The 14,286-nt window shown below is 40.2% G+C and overlaps 1 protein-coding gene across 3 annotated transcripts in view; it reads right to left on the bottom strand.

The window, feature by feature from the left end:
* Window positions 1-2,594: 2,594 nt before the first annotated feature.
* The window catches only part of LOC127867522 (tRNA dimethylallyltransferase-like), a 45,033-nt gene continuing 33,341 nt past the window's right edge, over window positions 2,595-14,286 (bottom strand). For all 3 annotated transcript variants that reach the window (XM_052408719.1, XM_052408720.1, XM_052408721.1), the window contains exons 10-13: window positions 13,649-13,761; window positions 9,638-9,749; window positions 4,770-4,872; window positions 2,595-4,363 (exon numbers count right to left, since the gene is read on the bottom strand). In XM_052408719.1, coding sequence (XP_052264679.1) covers window positions 4,339-4,363; window positions 4,770-4,872; window positions 9,638-9,749; window positions 13,649-13,761 — 353 coding nt within the window. In that variant the 3' untranslated portion in view covers window positions 2,595-4,338. The remainder of the gene's footprint in view (window positions 4,364-4,769; window positions 4,873-9,637; window positions 9,750-13,648; window positions 13,762-14,286) is intronic.

The raw sequence follows: 14,286 nt of genomic DNA, 5'->3' as shown, positions 1-14,286 counted from the left end.
TTCAATGAATTGTTGTTAGTATTTATTTTTGGTTGTAATATTTGTAGTTTTAACTTATTTCCTTGTTGAATTTCTCGAGAGCAAGCATCGAGACGAGTTATTGTTACACATATGAATTCCCTAGTTGGAATTTTAGTATTTTGACTATTTTCTGATGTATTAGGTGAAGTGTAAAGGAGTATTAAGGAGTATTATCTCTGGTGAATTACAATAGTTTAATATTCATTAGCAATTATGGGGCTTATTTCATTTCCAGCACATCTAGCCCCTTTTAAGGCTGTTTTGGTTCAAAGGAAAGAAAACTAGCATTTGTGTGTGCAATATTGCAAAGCAGTTTCTAGAAGCCTCACCTGCACATGTGATTCATGAGTATCACAGATACATCAAGTAATAATAGTCATATTTTGTAAATAAATGCCAAAGGCTTATGAAAAATAATCATCATACATGGATACATACATGTATTGTTCAATGTTGTACATGTGATCAACTTGTTTGGCAGATGTTATTTCTCATGTTTGCAAGTATTTTTCAAAAGGCTGGTGTGTTCAGTTTTGTTTAAACTATACCAAGTGACCTCAGGATGTGTCAGAAATGTATTCGTCATGGTTACTGGACAAAAGCTCTACTAGATATTAGCTTACCTTGATGTAAGCAAATTTCCAGGAAAGCTTTGTCCAAATATCATTCAATGTTTGAAAATATTATAAAGGAATGAAGGACTGATATTTCTCATTCACTGCCTCACTGTTAGTTTCCATGCTTATCATTTCTGCAGTTATTGATCGAGCTGTATTTTTCAGTTTAAATATGTGCGAAATGCATTGCTAAATTTCATTGTTGTAACTTGTTTTTGAATTATTAAAACACAGAAGTTACAACTATGTTTTGTTATTTTTTACACAAAAAGTAGAAGTTACATTATATTACAGTATGTAGAAACAAAAATACACTTATATTGATGTAATTTATAGGTAACTTAATTTTAATTAAATTATAATGATGGAACCAAAGCAAAATAACAACAACATTGCACACTGGCTATGGCTTTTTATTGTGCAATAGTTTTCATAGAAAAATATGACAAAAGTACAGGGACACTTTAAAGTCTCTTCTTAAGAGTAAATTATGAACAGAAATCATCCATTTCTGTCCCATTCAACCAGAATAAGACTTCTCCATACATAGAGAATAATAGGTTGGTGACGTGGATGGAGAATGGTTATCTGGCAAGTCGGAGGAAGTTTTCGGGTGAGCCGAAGGCGAACCCAATAAGATCCTCCGATAAGCCAGATAACCATTTTCAATCCATGTCGCCAACCTATTATTCTTTTTATCCTATCACATTCGATGAAATGTTTCTAAAATATCTAGTTTTCAAGTATTTTGTGTTTAAATATTTAATATGGGAAAACGCGCAAACAAAAACATTGTTACGTCACATCATGCAAAACGCTTAGGCTAGCTTCCATCTTGTTAAACAACACAGAAATCGAGTCAACCTTATTAATTCAATACACAAAGACGAAATTATGGTGTTACAATAATAATGTTTAAACAAACAGTGCTTTACATGTATTTTGTTGTTTTCTTTTATTGAAAACAAGTATATTTTATTAATAGAAAATAGTACAGGCGTGCGCATGCGCGGACAGCAACTGGCGGATTCTCGAGGTCACGTGGTCATCTAGCCTAATATCTTTTGGGATATTAGGTTACCTGGTTAATGGGCTGATTTAAAGGCATGTGACAGGATAAATATAGTTCCGTTCCATTCAAACAGTACAAGATCACATATAGTTCTGTCCCCTTTAACCAGTATAAGACTAAATATAGTTTTGTCCCATTTAACCATCATAACACTACATGTAGTTCTGTCTCTTTCAACTAGTATAAGATTTCATATACTTTTCATCAATGATTGTCTTTGGATTTACAGCAACATAAAACAAGAGCACCGCCTTGCGGGTGCAGACCGCTCATCTATTTTCTTTTTAAAGGTGAAGGGACTCTCATTTTCAATCACAAAGGAGGGAGGGGTGGAGTGAAGAGGGGTGTATAGTGTAGGGGTGTGGACATATTACATTATTTTCCTAAAATGCGATTTTTTAAAATAAAATTCGGAGGGGGGGGGGGGGGAGGGGGAGGGGGTGCGATGGTTGGATGGTAATTCAAATATAAAATAATAAAAATAAATATTTGTGTTTTTTAACCGTTTCAAAAAAAATAAAAAAATAAAATACATTGGGGGGGGGGGGGGGTGGGGTGGGGGGGGGGGAGGGGTATAGTGTGAGGGTGTGGTGGTCATTTGTGAGACGATCTTAAAAAAAAATAAAAAAATTAGGGGGGGATTCGGGTGGGGGGAGGGGGGGGGGGATTCTTGGGTGCGATGGTTGGACGGTATTTCAAACATAAAATAATAAAAAAAAAATTTGGTTTTTTAACGGTTAAAAAAAAACAAATTGGGGGGGGGGGTGAGGTGGGGGGGGGGGGTATAGTGTGAGGGTGTGGTGGTCATTTGTGAGGTGATCAAAAAAAAAAAAAAATAGGGGGGGGGGATTCGAAGGGGGGGGGGGGAATTCGGGGGGGGGAGGGGGAGGGAGGAAGGGCACAGGGGATGGTTTGGGTGGAGTCTATTGTGGTATGTCAGGTAAGAGTAGTTTTGTCAAAGTATCAATCAAATCTAATCATAAATAAAGAAGTTATGGCAATTTTAGCAAAATTTAATAATTTGACCTCAAGAGTCAAGGTCATTCAAAGGTCAAGGTAAAATTCAACTTGCCAGGTACAGTAACCTCATGATAGCATGAAAGTATTTGAAGTTTGAAAGCAATAGCCTTGATACTTAATAAGTAAAGTGGATCGAAACACAAAATTTAACCATATATTCAAAGTTACTAAGTAAAAAAAGGGCCATAATTCCGTAAAAATGACAACCAGAGTTATGCAACTTGTCCTTTTACTGTACCCTTATGATAGTTTGCGAGTGTTCCAAGTATGAAAGCAATATCTTTGATACTTTAGAATAAAGTGGACCAAAACACAAAACTTAACCAATTTTTCAATTTTCTAAATATAAAGGACCCATAATTCCGTCCAAATGCCAGTCAGAGTTACATAACTTTGCCTGCACAGTCCCCTTATGATAGTTAATAAGTGTTGAAAGTATGAAAGCAATAGCTTTGATACTGTAGGAATAAAGTTGACCTAAACACAAAACTTAAACAAATTTTCAATTTTCTAAGTATAAAAAGGGCACATGATTCTGTCAAAATGCCAGTCAGAGTTACATTACTTTGCCTGCACAGTCCCCTTATGATAGTCAGTAAGTGTTGTAAGTATGAAAGCAATAGCTTTGATACTTAAGGAATAAAATGGACCTAAACATAAAACTTAACCAAAATTTTCAATTTTCTAAGAATAAAAAGGGCACATAATTCTGTCAAAATGCATGCCAGAGTTATCTAACTTTGCCTGCCCAGTCCCCTCATGATAGAAAGTAAGTGTACCAAGTTTGAATGCAATAGCATTGATACTTTCTGAGAAAAGTGGACCTAAACGCAAAACTTAACTAAAATTTTCAATTTTCTAAGTATAAAAAGGGCACATAATTCTGCCAAAATGCACGCCAGAGTTACCTAACTTTGCCTGCCCAGTCCTCTCATGATAGTTAGTAAGTGTACCAAGTTTGAATGCAATAGCATTGATACTTTGTGAGAAAAGTGGACCTAAACGCAAAACTTAACCGGACGCCAACGCCGACGCCAAGGTGATGACAATAGCTCATATTTTTTTTTCAAAAAATAGATGAGCTAAAAATTCCTGATAAAATGCTGTACAGTATACAATGTTTTTACACTACATCGCTGTCAACAAATGTTTTTATCCTTCCAAATGGGGATACACATTGTAATTGACGTTCATCGTTCAATTCTGATACTGGGCTGCAGTAGACTGCCCCAAACGTGGAAGAGACTGAAGCAGTTGGAGTGAAAGAGCAATGCCCACTGATGCAGATGCACTGAACCTTGTTTTGAGAGATCTGAGCTAAATGCATGCGCGTAAAGTGTCATCTCAGAGCGGTCAGCACAGGCCACAGGCCGATCAGGGACGACACTTTCCGCTTTTACTAGATTTTTGTTTGAAGGAAGTCTCTATTCAACAGAAATCCAGTAAAGGTGCATTGTGATGTATATATGCCTGTGCACATGCAGTAAGGCCAGATTTCCTAGAACAAGGCTACACTACACTAATGTGTGAGGCAGCATCCCACACTGCTAGCGCCGGAACAGCATCTTTGGTGTTTCATGGAAACCATTGCCATGTGAGATGTTGATGCTATGTTCCACTATCACCATCTTGTCTGAAAATATTAAGCCAATGTCTGAACCTAGAATTTCAATTACATTCCTCTTTTTTTACTTAACTGTATATACAAGTGAAATAATATATTCCTATACTTGAAGTTTACTATAGCATTCAATGATCAAATGATAAAAAGAAATCAGATTGTTTTTTTATGCTTGCTTTAAAGAACTTTGCACCAATCAGTATAATGAGCAAAGAATGATCAGATAAATGTTAATAGTCATTGATATATTGATATTGATAGGCGGTAGGTATTTGACAAAGATGAAGCATTATTATTCCCGCTTAAAAACAAATAAATGAGAGACTTGCAGAGCTCTCTAATGTTGCGTACTAAACTTGATGTGTATGCAACCCTCACCTACCAGTCTTCCAATAAATGAACTTTAGAAGCGACTTACACTTGCTGATGGTGAATGTACTCATCCAGGGTCTGTGTTAGGTCCCGCAGCTTTCTCCTCCGCGACTGCTCACACTTCCTGTGTCGTTTGCTCTTGATGTGAACTAAAGCACAAAAGTGTGAATTATCTGTTCTGTCAGCAAATTGACTGATTACCTTTTAACGAGAGAACAGTTGTAAAATAGAATAATCATTTTATGGAATATACAAACCTTGTAAACAAAATCTGGTGCAAATTAAAATGTCGTGGAAACTACAAGCAAACATGATTCTTGATTTTCAATGGCAGAAATATTAATATAAGATAAAACAATTAGTATATTTGGAATGAACAGTCTAAGTAAAATTAAATGTTATAAATTTAAGTTCAGTTGAACAATAAATCAAATTTTCATTGTTAATATTTTGTTGTTGTTAAACCAACTATGTAAACTAACAAGAGCACTGCATAACGGGTGCCAACGCTCGGCTGCGGATGCAGTTTTGAATACATGAAAGCTTGTCAAATTATTTTTATTTTATTTTTCTTTGGAGGTCAGTGACCTTGACCTTTGACCTAGTGACCCAAAAATGGGTGCAGCGAGTAGAACTCATCAAGGTGCATCTTCATATGAAGTTTCAAAGTTGTACATGGAAGTACTTTGATTTTAGAGCCAATGTTAAGGTTTTATCACGGCGGACGACGAGCTGGCTATGACAATACCTTGGGTTTTCTCCGAAAATAGCCGAGCAAAAAATGGAAGCTACAAACTTATCATGACAACTTAGTCGAACCAAAAATGAACCAATACCTTACCACATGTCCGGTGTGGTGGCATGCACATCAAACAGCTTGCAGTGCTGTATCACAAACTTACCTTGCCATATTTCTGGTGTGGTGGCATGCACATCAAACAGCTTGCAGTGCTGTATCACAAACTTACCTTGCCACATTTCTGGTGTGGTCGCATGAACATCAAACAGCTTACAGTGCTTTAACACAAACTTACCTTAACACATTTCTGGTGTGGTGGCATGCACATCACACAGCTTGCAGTGCTGTATCACAAACTTACCTTGCTACATTTCTGGTGTGGTGGCATGTACATCAAACAGCTTGCAGTGCTTTATCACAAACTTACCTTAACACATTTCTGGTGTGGTGGCATGCACATCAAACAGCTTGCAGTGCTGTATCACAAACTGACATTGCCACATTTCTGATGTGGTGACATGCACATCACACAGCTTGCATTGCTGCATCACAAACATACCTTGCCACATTTCTGGTGTGGTGGCTTTGCTGTATCACAAACTTACCTTGCCACATTTCTGGTGTGGTGGCATGCACATCACACAGCTTGCAGTGCTGTATCACAAACTTACCTTGCCACAAATTTGGTGTGGTGGCATGCACATCACACAGCTTGCAGTGCTGTATCACAAACTTACCTTGCCACAATGCTGGTGTGGTGGCATGCACATCACACAGCTTGCAGTGCTGTATCACAAACTTATCCTTGCCACAATTCTGGTGTGGTGGCATGTACACCAAACAGCTTGCAGTGCATTATCACAAACTTATCTTGCCATAATTCTGGTGTGGTGGCATGCACATCACACAGCTTGCAGTGCTGTATCACAAACTTACCTTGCCACAATTTTGGTGTGGTGGCATGCACATCACAAAGCTTGCAGTGCTGTATCACAAACTTACCTTGCCACAATTCTGGTGTGGTGGCATGCAAATCACACAGCTTGCAGTGCTGTATCACAAACTAACCTTGCCACAATTCTGGTGTGGTGGAATGTACATCAAACAGCTTGCAGTGCATTATCACAAACTTACCTTGCCATAATTCTGGTGTGGTGGCATGCACATCAAACAGCTTGCAGTGCTGTATCACAAACTTACCTTGCAATAATTCTAGTGTGGTGGCATGTACATCAAACAGCTTGCAGTGCTGTATCACAAACTTACCTTCACACATTTCTGGTGTTTTGGCATGCACATCACACAGCTTGCAGTGCTATATCAAAAACTTACCTTGCCACAATTCTAGTGTGGTGGCATGTACATCAAACAGCTTGCAGTGCTTTATCACAAACTTACCTTGCCACATTTCTGGTGTGGTGGCATGTACATCAAACAGCTTGCTGTGATGTATCACAAACTTACCTTGCCACATTTCTGGTGTGGTGGCATGCACATCAAACAGCTTGCAGTGCTGTATCACAAACTTACCTTGACACAATTCAGGTGTGGTGGCATGCACATCACACAACTTGCAGTGCTGTATCACAAACTTACCTTGCCACATTTCTGGTGTGGTGGCATGCACATCAAACAGCTTGCAGTGCTGTATCACAAACTTACATTGCCACAATTCTGGTGTGGTGGCATGCACATCACACAGCTTGCAGTGCTGTACCACAAACTTACCTTGCCACAATTCTAGTGTGGTGGCATGTACATCAAACAGCTTGCAGTGCTTTATCACAAACTTACCTTAACACATTTCTGGTATGGTGGTATGCACATCAAACAGCTTGCTATCATGTATCACAAACTTACCTTGCCACAATTCTAGTGTGGATGCATGTACATCAAACAGCTTGCAGTGCTTTATCACAAACTACCTTAACACGTTTCTGGTGTGGTGGCATGCACATCACACAGCTTGCAGTGCTGTATCACAAACTTACCTAGCCACAATTTTGGTGTGGTGGCATGCACATCACACACCCTGCAGTGCTTTATCACAAACTTACCTTGCCACATTTCTGTTGTGGTGGCATGCACATCATACAGCTTGCAGTGCTGTATCACAAACTTACTTTGCCATATTTCTGATGTGGTGACATGCACATCACACCGCTTGCTTTGCTGTATCACAAACTTACCTTGCCACATTTCTGTTGTGGTGGCATGCACATCACACAGCTTGCAGTGCTTTACTGTAAAACCATTAAATTTCGTGTGGTACGAATTTTCGTGGATTTCGTTGGTCCACTGAACCACGAATTCAAGTACCAACGATTATTTATACATTCTTTTAGCAGAAATCGGTCATTTCCGAATGTCATTTCCGACATTTTCTTTTGTTTTCGGTTATCCGAGATATTTGTTTTTTGTAATAACTACTTCACTTCAGTAGGTCACATTACACAATTTCTTGATTAATTAAAATATTTCCGAATAAAAATGTTTTCCACTGAATCGTTAGCGACCTGTGTCAATAATGCTTCAGTCATAGACTGAGCCTTTGCAAGGTCGGACAATCCTGCTATAGTAGGGGAACGTGTCTGAACTGTTTCCGTTTTCAACCATTTTGAAAGAGTCATTGTTTGATTGAGATATGCTAGTTAATACAATATGTTGTTTTCTTGATAAGTGTCTGGGTAAAAATACTTTTTTACGTGACGTCGTCCAATTAACAGTTTGCAGATTATCACATATGTTAATAAGTGCCAATTAAAGTTAAAAGAGATATAACGGTTTTCACACGTGTATTTTGGGGACCTTATTACTTAATTGTTACTACTAAGAGACCGATTGCGCTGAGAATTGCACATATTGTCAAAACAACATTGATGGCAATTAGCGAGCAGGGACCCACATGTGCGCCGCTTTATTGATCTTTTAGACAATTATTGGCATTCGGCAACACTTTCATGCTTCAGAGCACATTAACCCCAAGTCTAGCTGTCAACACAGATTAGCAGATTATGCTTCGTCATTACTCTGGTTGTTTTAATTAAAGTTTAATTATTATGACGGTCAGAATTCCCCAAAAAATTGAAATCCACGAAATTACGTGTCAACGAATTTGTTGATTTTTATTAAACCACGAAATTTCATACCGACGAATTTCTATACGTTTACAGTATCACAAACTTACCTTAACACATTTCTGGTGTGGTGGCATGCACATCACACAGCTTGCAGTGCCGTATCACAAACTTACCTTGCCACAATTTTGGTGTGGTGGCATGTACATCAAACAGCATGCTGTGATGTATCACAAACTTGCCTTGCCACATTTCTGGTGTGATGGCATTCACATCACACAGCTTGCAGTGCAGTATCACAAACTTACCTTGCCACATTTCTGGTGTGATGGCATGCACATCACACAGCTTGCAATGCTGTATCACAAACTTACCTTGCCACAATTCGGGTGTGGTGGCATGTACATCAAACATCTTTCTTTGCTGTATTACAAACTTACCTTGCCACAATTCTGGTGTGGTGGCATGTATATCAAACAGCTTGCTGTGCTGTATCACAGACTACCTTGCCACATTTCTGGTGTGGTGGCATGCACATCAAACAGCTTGCTGTGCTGTATCACAAACTTACCTTTCCACAATTCTGGTGTGGTTGCATGCACATCACACAGCTTGCAGTACTGTATCACAAACCTACCTTGCCACTATTCTGGTGTGGTGGCAAGCACATCACACAGCTTGCAGTGCTTTATCATAAACTTACCTTGCCACATTTCTGGTGTGTTGGCATGCACATCAAACAGTTTGCAGGGCTGTATGACAACTTACCTTGCCACAATTCTGGTGTGGTGGCATGCACATCACACAGCTTGCAGTTCTTTATCACAAACTTACCTTGCCACATTTCCGGTGTGGTGGCATGCACATCACACAGCTTGCAGTGCTGTAGCACAAACTTACCTTGCCACATTTCTGGTGTGGTGGCATGCACATCACACAGCTTGCAGTGCTTTATCACAAACTTACCTTGCCACATTTCTGGTGTGTTGGCATACACATCACACAGCTTGCAGTGCAGTATCACAAACTTACCTTGCCACATTTCTGGTGTGTTGGCATACACATCACACAGCTTGCAGTGCAGTATCACAAACTTACCGTGCCACATTTCTGGTGTGTTGGCATGCACATCACACAGCTTGCAGTGCTGTATCACAAACTCCTGTCGAACATCCTGGTAGGGCAGGGGAGAGATAGGAGTAGTCTCACCCTAACATAAAAATAACATACATTAATGGGTCACCCTTTATATAAAACAGTCAAATGTCAATAAGATGACTTGAATATATACTGACTAAATTATTTGTACCTGCATCGTTCTAACTTACACAAAACATAATTCAATATTTTCAATACAAGGATTTACCTAAAAATCATCGAGCATCATCACTCATCCTATTTCAGTTACATAGTTAACAAGAACTCTGCCAACAGGCACTCCATTTTCTACAATGTGTTTGATCCCTGTTCTTTTATTTATGAAATGTATTCATTCCTGTACAATTTGAAGTTAGTGCCTCTTATCTTTATTGAGAAATACCTTAGTTCAATACCTCCATCAAAATCCTCAGATACTTTAATAGTCTCACATCAAGATGCGAGGGGTATAATCAAGAAAACCAAACATTTTAGCCTCACTCTAGGAAAAACAGGGCTTCTTGCATATGGGTAAAGCTGCGTCCCTGATTAGTTAATGCATTCTGCACAGGCTTATCAAGGACGTAACTTTTAACCTTTATTTGAAATAGTTGTTGCATAAACTAATCAGGGATGCAGCTTTACGCACATGCATTAAGCACAGCAGGCCAATCAAGGACGACACTTCATGCACATACATTAAGCACAGCAGACCAATCAAGGACGACACTTCATGCACATACATTAAGCACAGCAGGCCAATCAAGGATGACACTTCATGCACACACATTAAGCACAGCAGACCAATCAAGGACGACACTTCATGCACATACATTAAGCACAGCAGACCAATCAAGGACGACACTTCATGCACATACATTAAGCACAGTAGACCAATCAAGGACGACACGTCATGCACATACATTAAGCACAGCAGACCAATCAAGGACGACACTTCATGCACATACATTAAGCACAGCAGACCAATCAAGGACGACACTTCATGCACACACATTAAGCACAGCAGGCCAATCAAGGACGACACTTCATGCACACACATTAAGCACAGCAGACCAATCAAGGACAACACTTCATGCACATACATTAAGCACAGCAGGCCAATCTAGGTCGACACTTCATGAACATACATTAAGCCCAGGTTGCACAGTTGAATCTAGGACGACACTTCATGCACATACATCAAGCACAGAAGGCCAATCTAGGACGACACTTCATGCACATACATTAAGCACAGCAGGCCAATCTAGGACGACACTTCATGCGCATACATTAAGCACAGCAGGCCAATCAAGGACGACACTTCATGCACATACATTAAGCACAGCAGGCCAATCAATGACGACACTTCATGCACATACATTAAGCACAGCAGGCAAATCAAGGACGACACTTCATGCACACACTTTAAGCACAGCAGACCAATCAAGGACGACACTTCATGCACATTTATAAAGCACAGCAGACCAATCAAGGACGACACTTCATGCACATACATTAAGCACAGCAGGCAAATCAAGGACTACACTTCATGCACACACATTAAGCACAGCAGACCAATCAAGGACGACACTTCATGCACATACATTAAGCACAGCAGACCAATCAAGGACGACACTTCATGCACACACATTAAGCACAGCAGGCCAATCAAGGACGACACTTCATGCACACACATTAAGCACAGCAGACCAATCAAGGACGACACTTCATGCTTATACATTAAGCACAGCAGACCAATCAAGGACGACACTTCATGCACACACATTAAGCACAGCAGGCCAATCAAGGACGACACTTCATGCACATATATTAAGCACAGTAGACCAATCAAGGACGACACTTCATGCACATACATTAAGCACAGCAGGCCAATCTAGGTCGACACTTCATGAACATACATTAAGCCCAGGTTGCACAGGCGAATCTAGGACGACACTTCATGCACATACATCAAGCACAGAAGGCCAATCAAGGACTAAACTTCATGCACATACATTAAGCACAGCAGGCCAATCAAGGACGACACTTTATGCACATACATTAAGCACAGCAGACCAATCAAGGACGACACTTCATGCACATACATTAAGCACAGCAGGCCAATCTAGGTCGACACTTCATGAACATACATCAAGCCCAGGTTGCACAGGCGAATCTAGGACGACACTTCATGCACATACATCAAGCACAGCAGGCCAATCTAGGACGACACTTCATGCACATACATTAAGCACAGCAGGCCAATCTAGGATGACACTTCATGCACATACATTAAGCACAGCAGGCCAATCTAGGACGACACTTCATGCACATACATTAAGCACAGCAGGCCAATCTAGGTCGACACTTCATGCACACACATTTAGCACAGCAGGCCAATCTAGGACGACACTTCATGCACATACATTAAGCACAGTAGGCCAATCTAGGTCGACACTTCATGCACATTCATTAAGCACAGCAGGCCAATCTAGGACAACACTTCATTTACATACATTAAGCACGGCAGGCCAATCTAGGACGACACTCATGCACATACATTAAAACAAATCCTGTACGACACTTCATGCACATACATTTAGCACAGCAGACCAATCTAGGACAACACTTCATACACATACATTAAGCACAGCAGGCCAATCTAGGTCGACACTTCATGCACATACATTAAGCACAGCAGGCCAATCTAGGTCGACACTTCATGCACATACATTTAGCACAGCAGGCCAAGCTAGGACGACACTTCATACACATACATTAAGCACAGCACGCCAATCTAGGTCGACACTTCATGCACATACATTAAGCACAGCAGGCCAATCTAGGACGATACTTCGTGCACATACATTAAGCACAGAAGGCCAATTTAGGACGACACTCCATGCACATACATTAAGCACAGCATGCCAATCTAGACGACACTCATGCACATACATTAAAACAAATCCTGGACGACACTTCATGCACATACATTAAGCACAGCAGACCAATCTAGGACGACACTTCATGCACATACATTAAGCCCAGCAGGCCAATCTAGGACAACACTTCATGCACATACATAAAGCCCAGCAGGCCAATCTAGGACGACACTTCATGCACATACATTAAGCACAGCAGACCAATCTAGGACGATACTTCATGCACATACATTAAGCACAGCAGGCCAATCTAGGACGACACTTCATGCACATACATTAAGCCCAGCAGGCCAATCTAGGACGACACTTCATGCACATTCATTAAGCCCAGCAGGCCAATCTAGGACGATGCTTCATGCACATACATTAAGCACAGCAGGCCAATCTAGGTTGACACTTCATGCACATACATTAAGCACAGCAGACCAATCTAGGACGACACTTCATGCACATTCATTAAGCCCAGCAGGCCAATCTAGGATGACACTTAATGCACATACATTAAGCCCAGCAGGCCAATCTAGGACGACACTTCATGCACATACATTAAGCACAGCAGGCCAATCTAGGACGATACTTCATGCACATTCATTAAGCCCAGCAGGCCAATCTAGGATGACACTTAATGCACATACATTAAGCCCAGCAGGCCAATCTAGGACGACACTTTATGCACATACCTTAAGCCCAGCAGGCCAATCTAGGACGATACTTCATGCACATTCATTAAGCCCAGCAGGCCAATCTAGGACGATACTTCATGCACATTCATTAAGCCCAGCAGGCCAATCTAGGACGATGCTTCATGCACATACATTAAGCACAGCAGGCCAATCTAGGACGATACTTCATGCACATTCATTAAGCCCAGCAGGCCAATCTAGGACGACACTTTATGCACATACCTTAAGCCCAGCAGGCCAATCTAGGACGACACTATATGCACATACATTTAGCACAGTTTTCCCGCAGCAAGTTTTTTTTTTCTTTACATAGTTACTATCCTCCCCTTTACAGGTCATAAACCTACCTGTCTGAGAGCTGTCAGAATTCTAGTTGCAGGTTCTAGAACATTCTCATCCCATCGTGATACATCTGTGCCGTCTAGACCATACACCAAGGGGACATTCTCACTGCACGGTCCTGGCACAAACAATAAGGTTGTGTGTAACCTGACACTATCGGTACTAGGTTAAGACTACTTGTTCAAGGTATGATTTGAAAGATATTTGACGAAGGCACTAATTTTATCTCACCCAATGTAACATGTTATTGTTAATAATGCAACAAAAGTGCATGTGTTCGTTGTGCAAATAATTTGTGTTAAAATAAGTTACATCACAATGAAAAGAGATTTATGCCAACAGTTTATGTCAAATTGTAAAATTGTTGTGTTATTTCCTTCAGTAATCCATAATTAGCAGTACCCTGTGTGAAAACGTAATAAAAGATTGTGAACAAAAATGGAGACCCAAACTGTTGACCATGAACTCCAACCTTGCCTTGACTCAGCATGCCTTTATATCATCTTAACGACCGAGTCAGAATCATGAAAATCAGAGAGCATACGTTTAATCCCATTCCTAATTCCTGACAATGGATTGACAAAGAGCCATTATTCTGCCAAGATCAGTCTTATCCAAATTAATGCTATTCTAGTTATTTTAG

Source organism: Dreissena polymorpha, chromosome 2, assembly GCF_020536995.1.
Source record: "Dreissena polymorpha isolate Duluth1 chromosome 2, UMN_Dpol_1.0, whole genome shotgun sequence".
Lineage (NCBI taxonomy): Eukaryota > Metazoa > Mollusca > Bivalvia > Myida > Dreissenidae > Dreissena > Dreissena polymorpha.
This window is presented reverse-complemented; position numbering and strand designations above follow the sequence as displayed.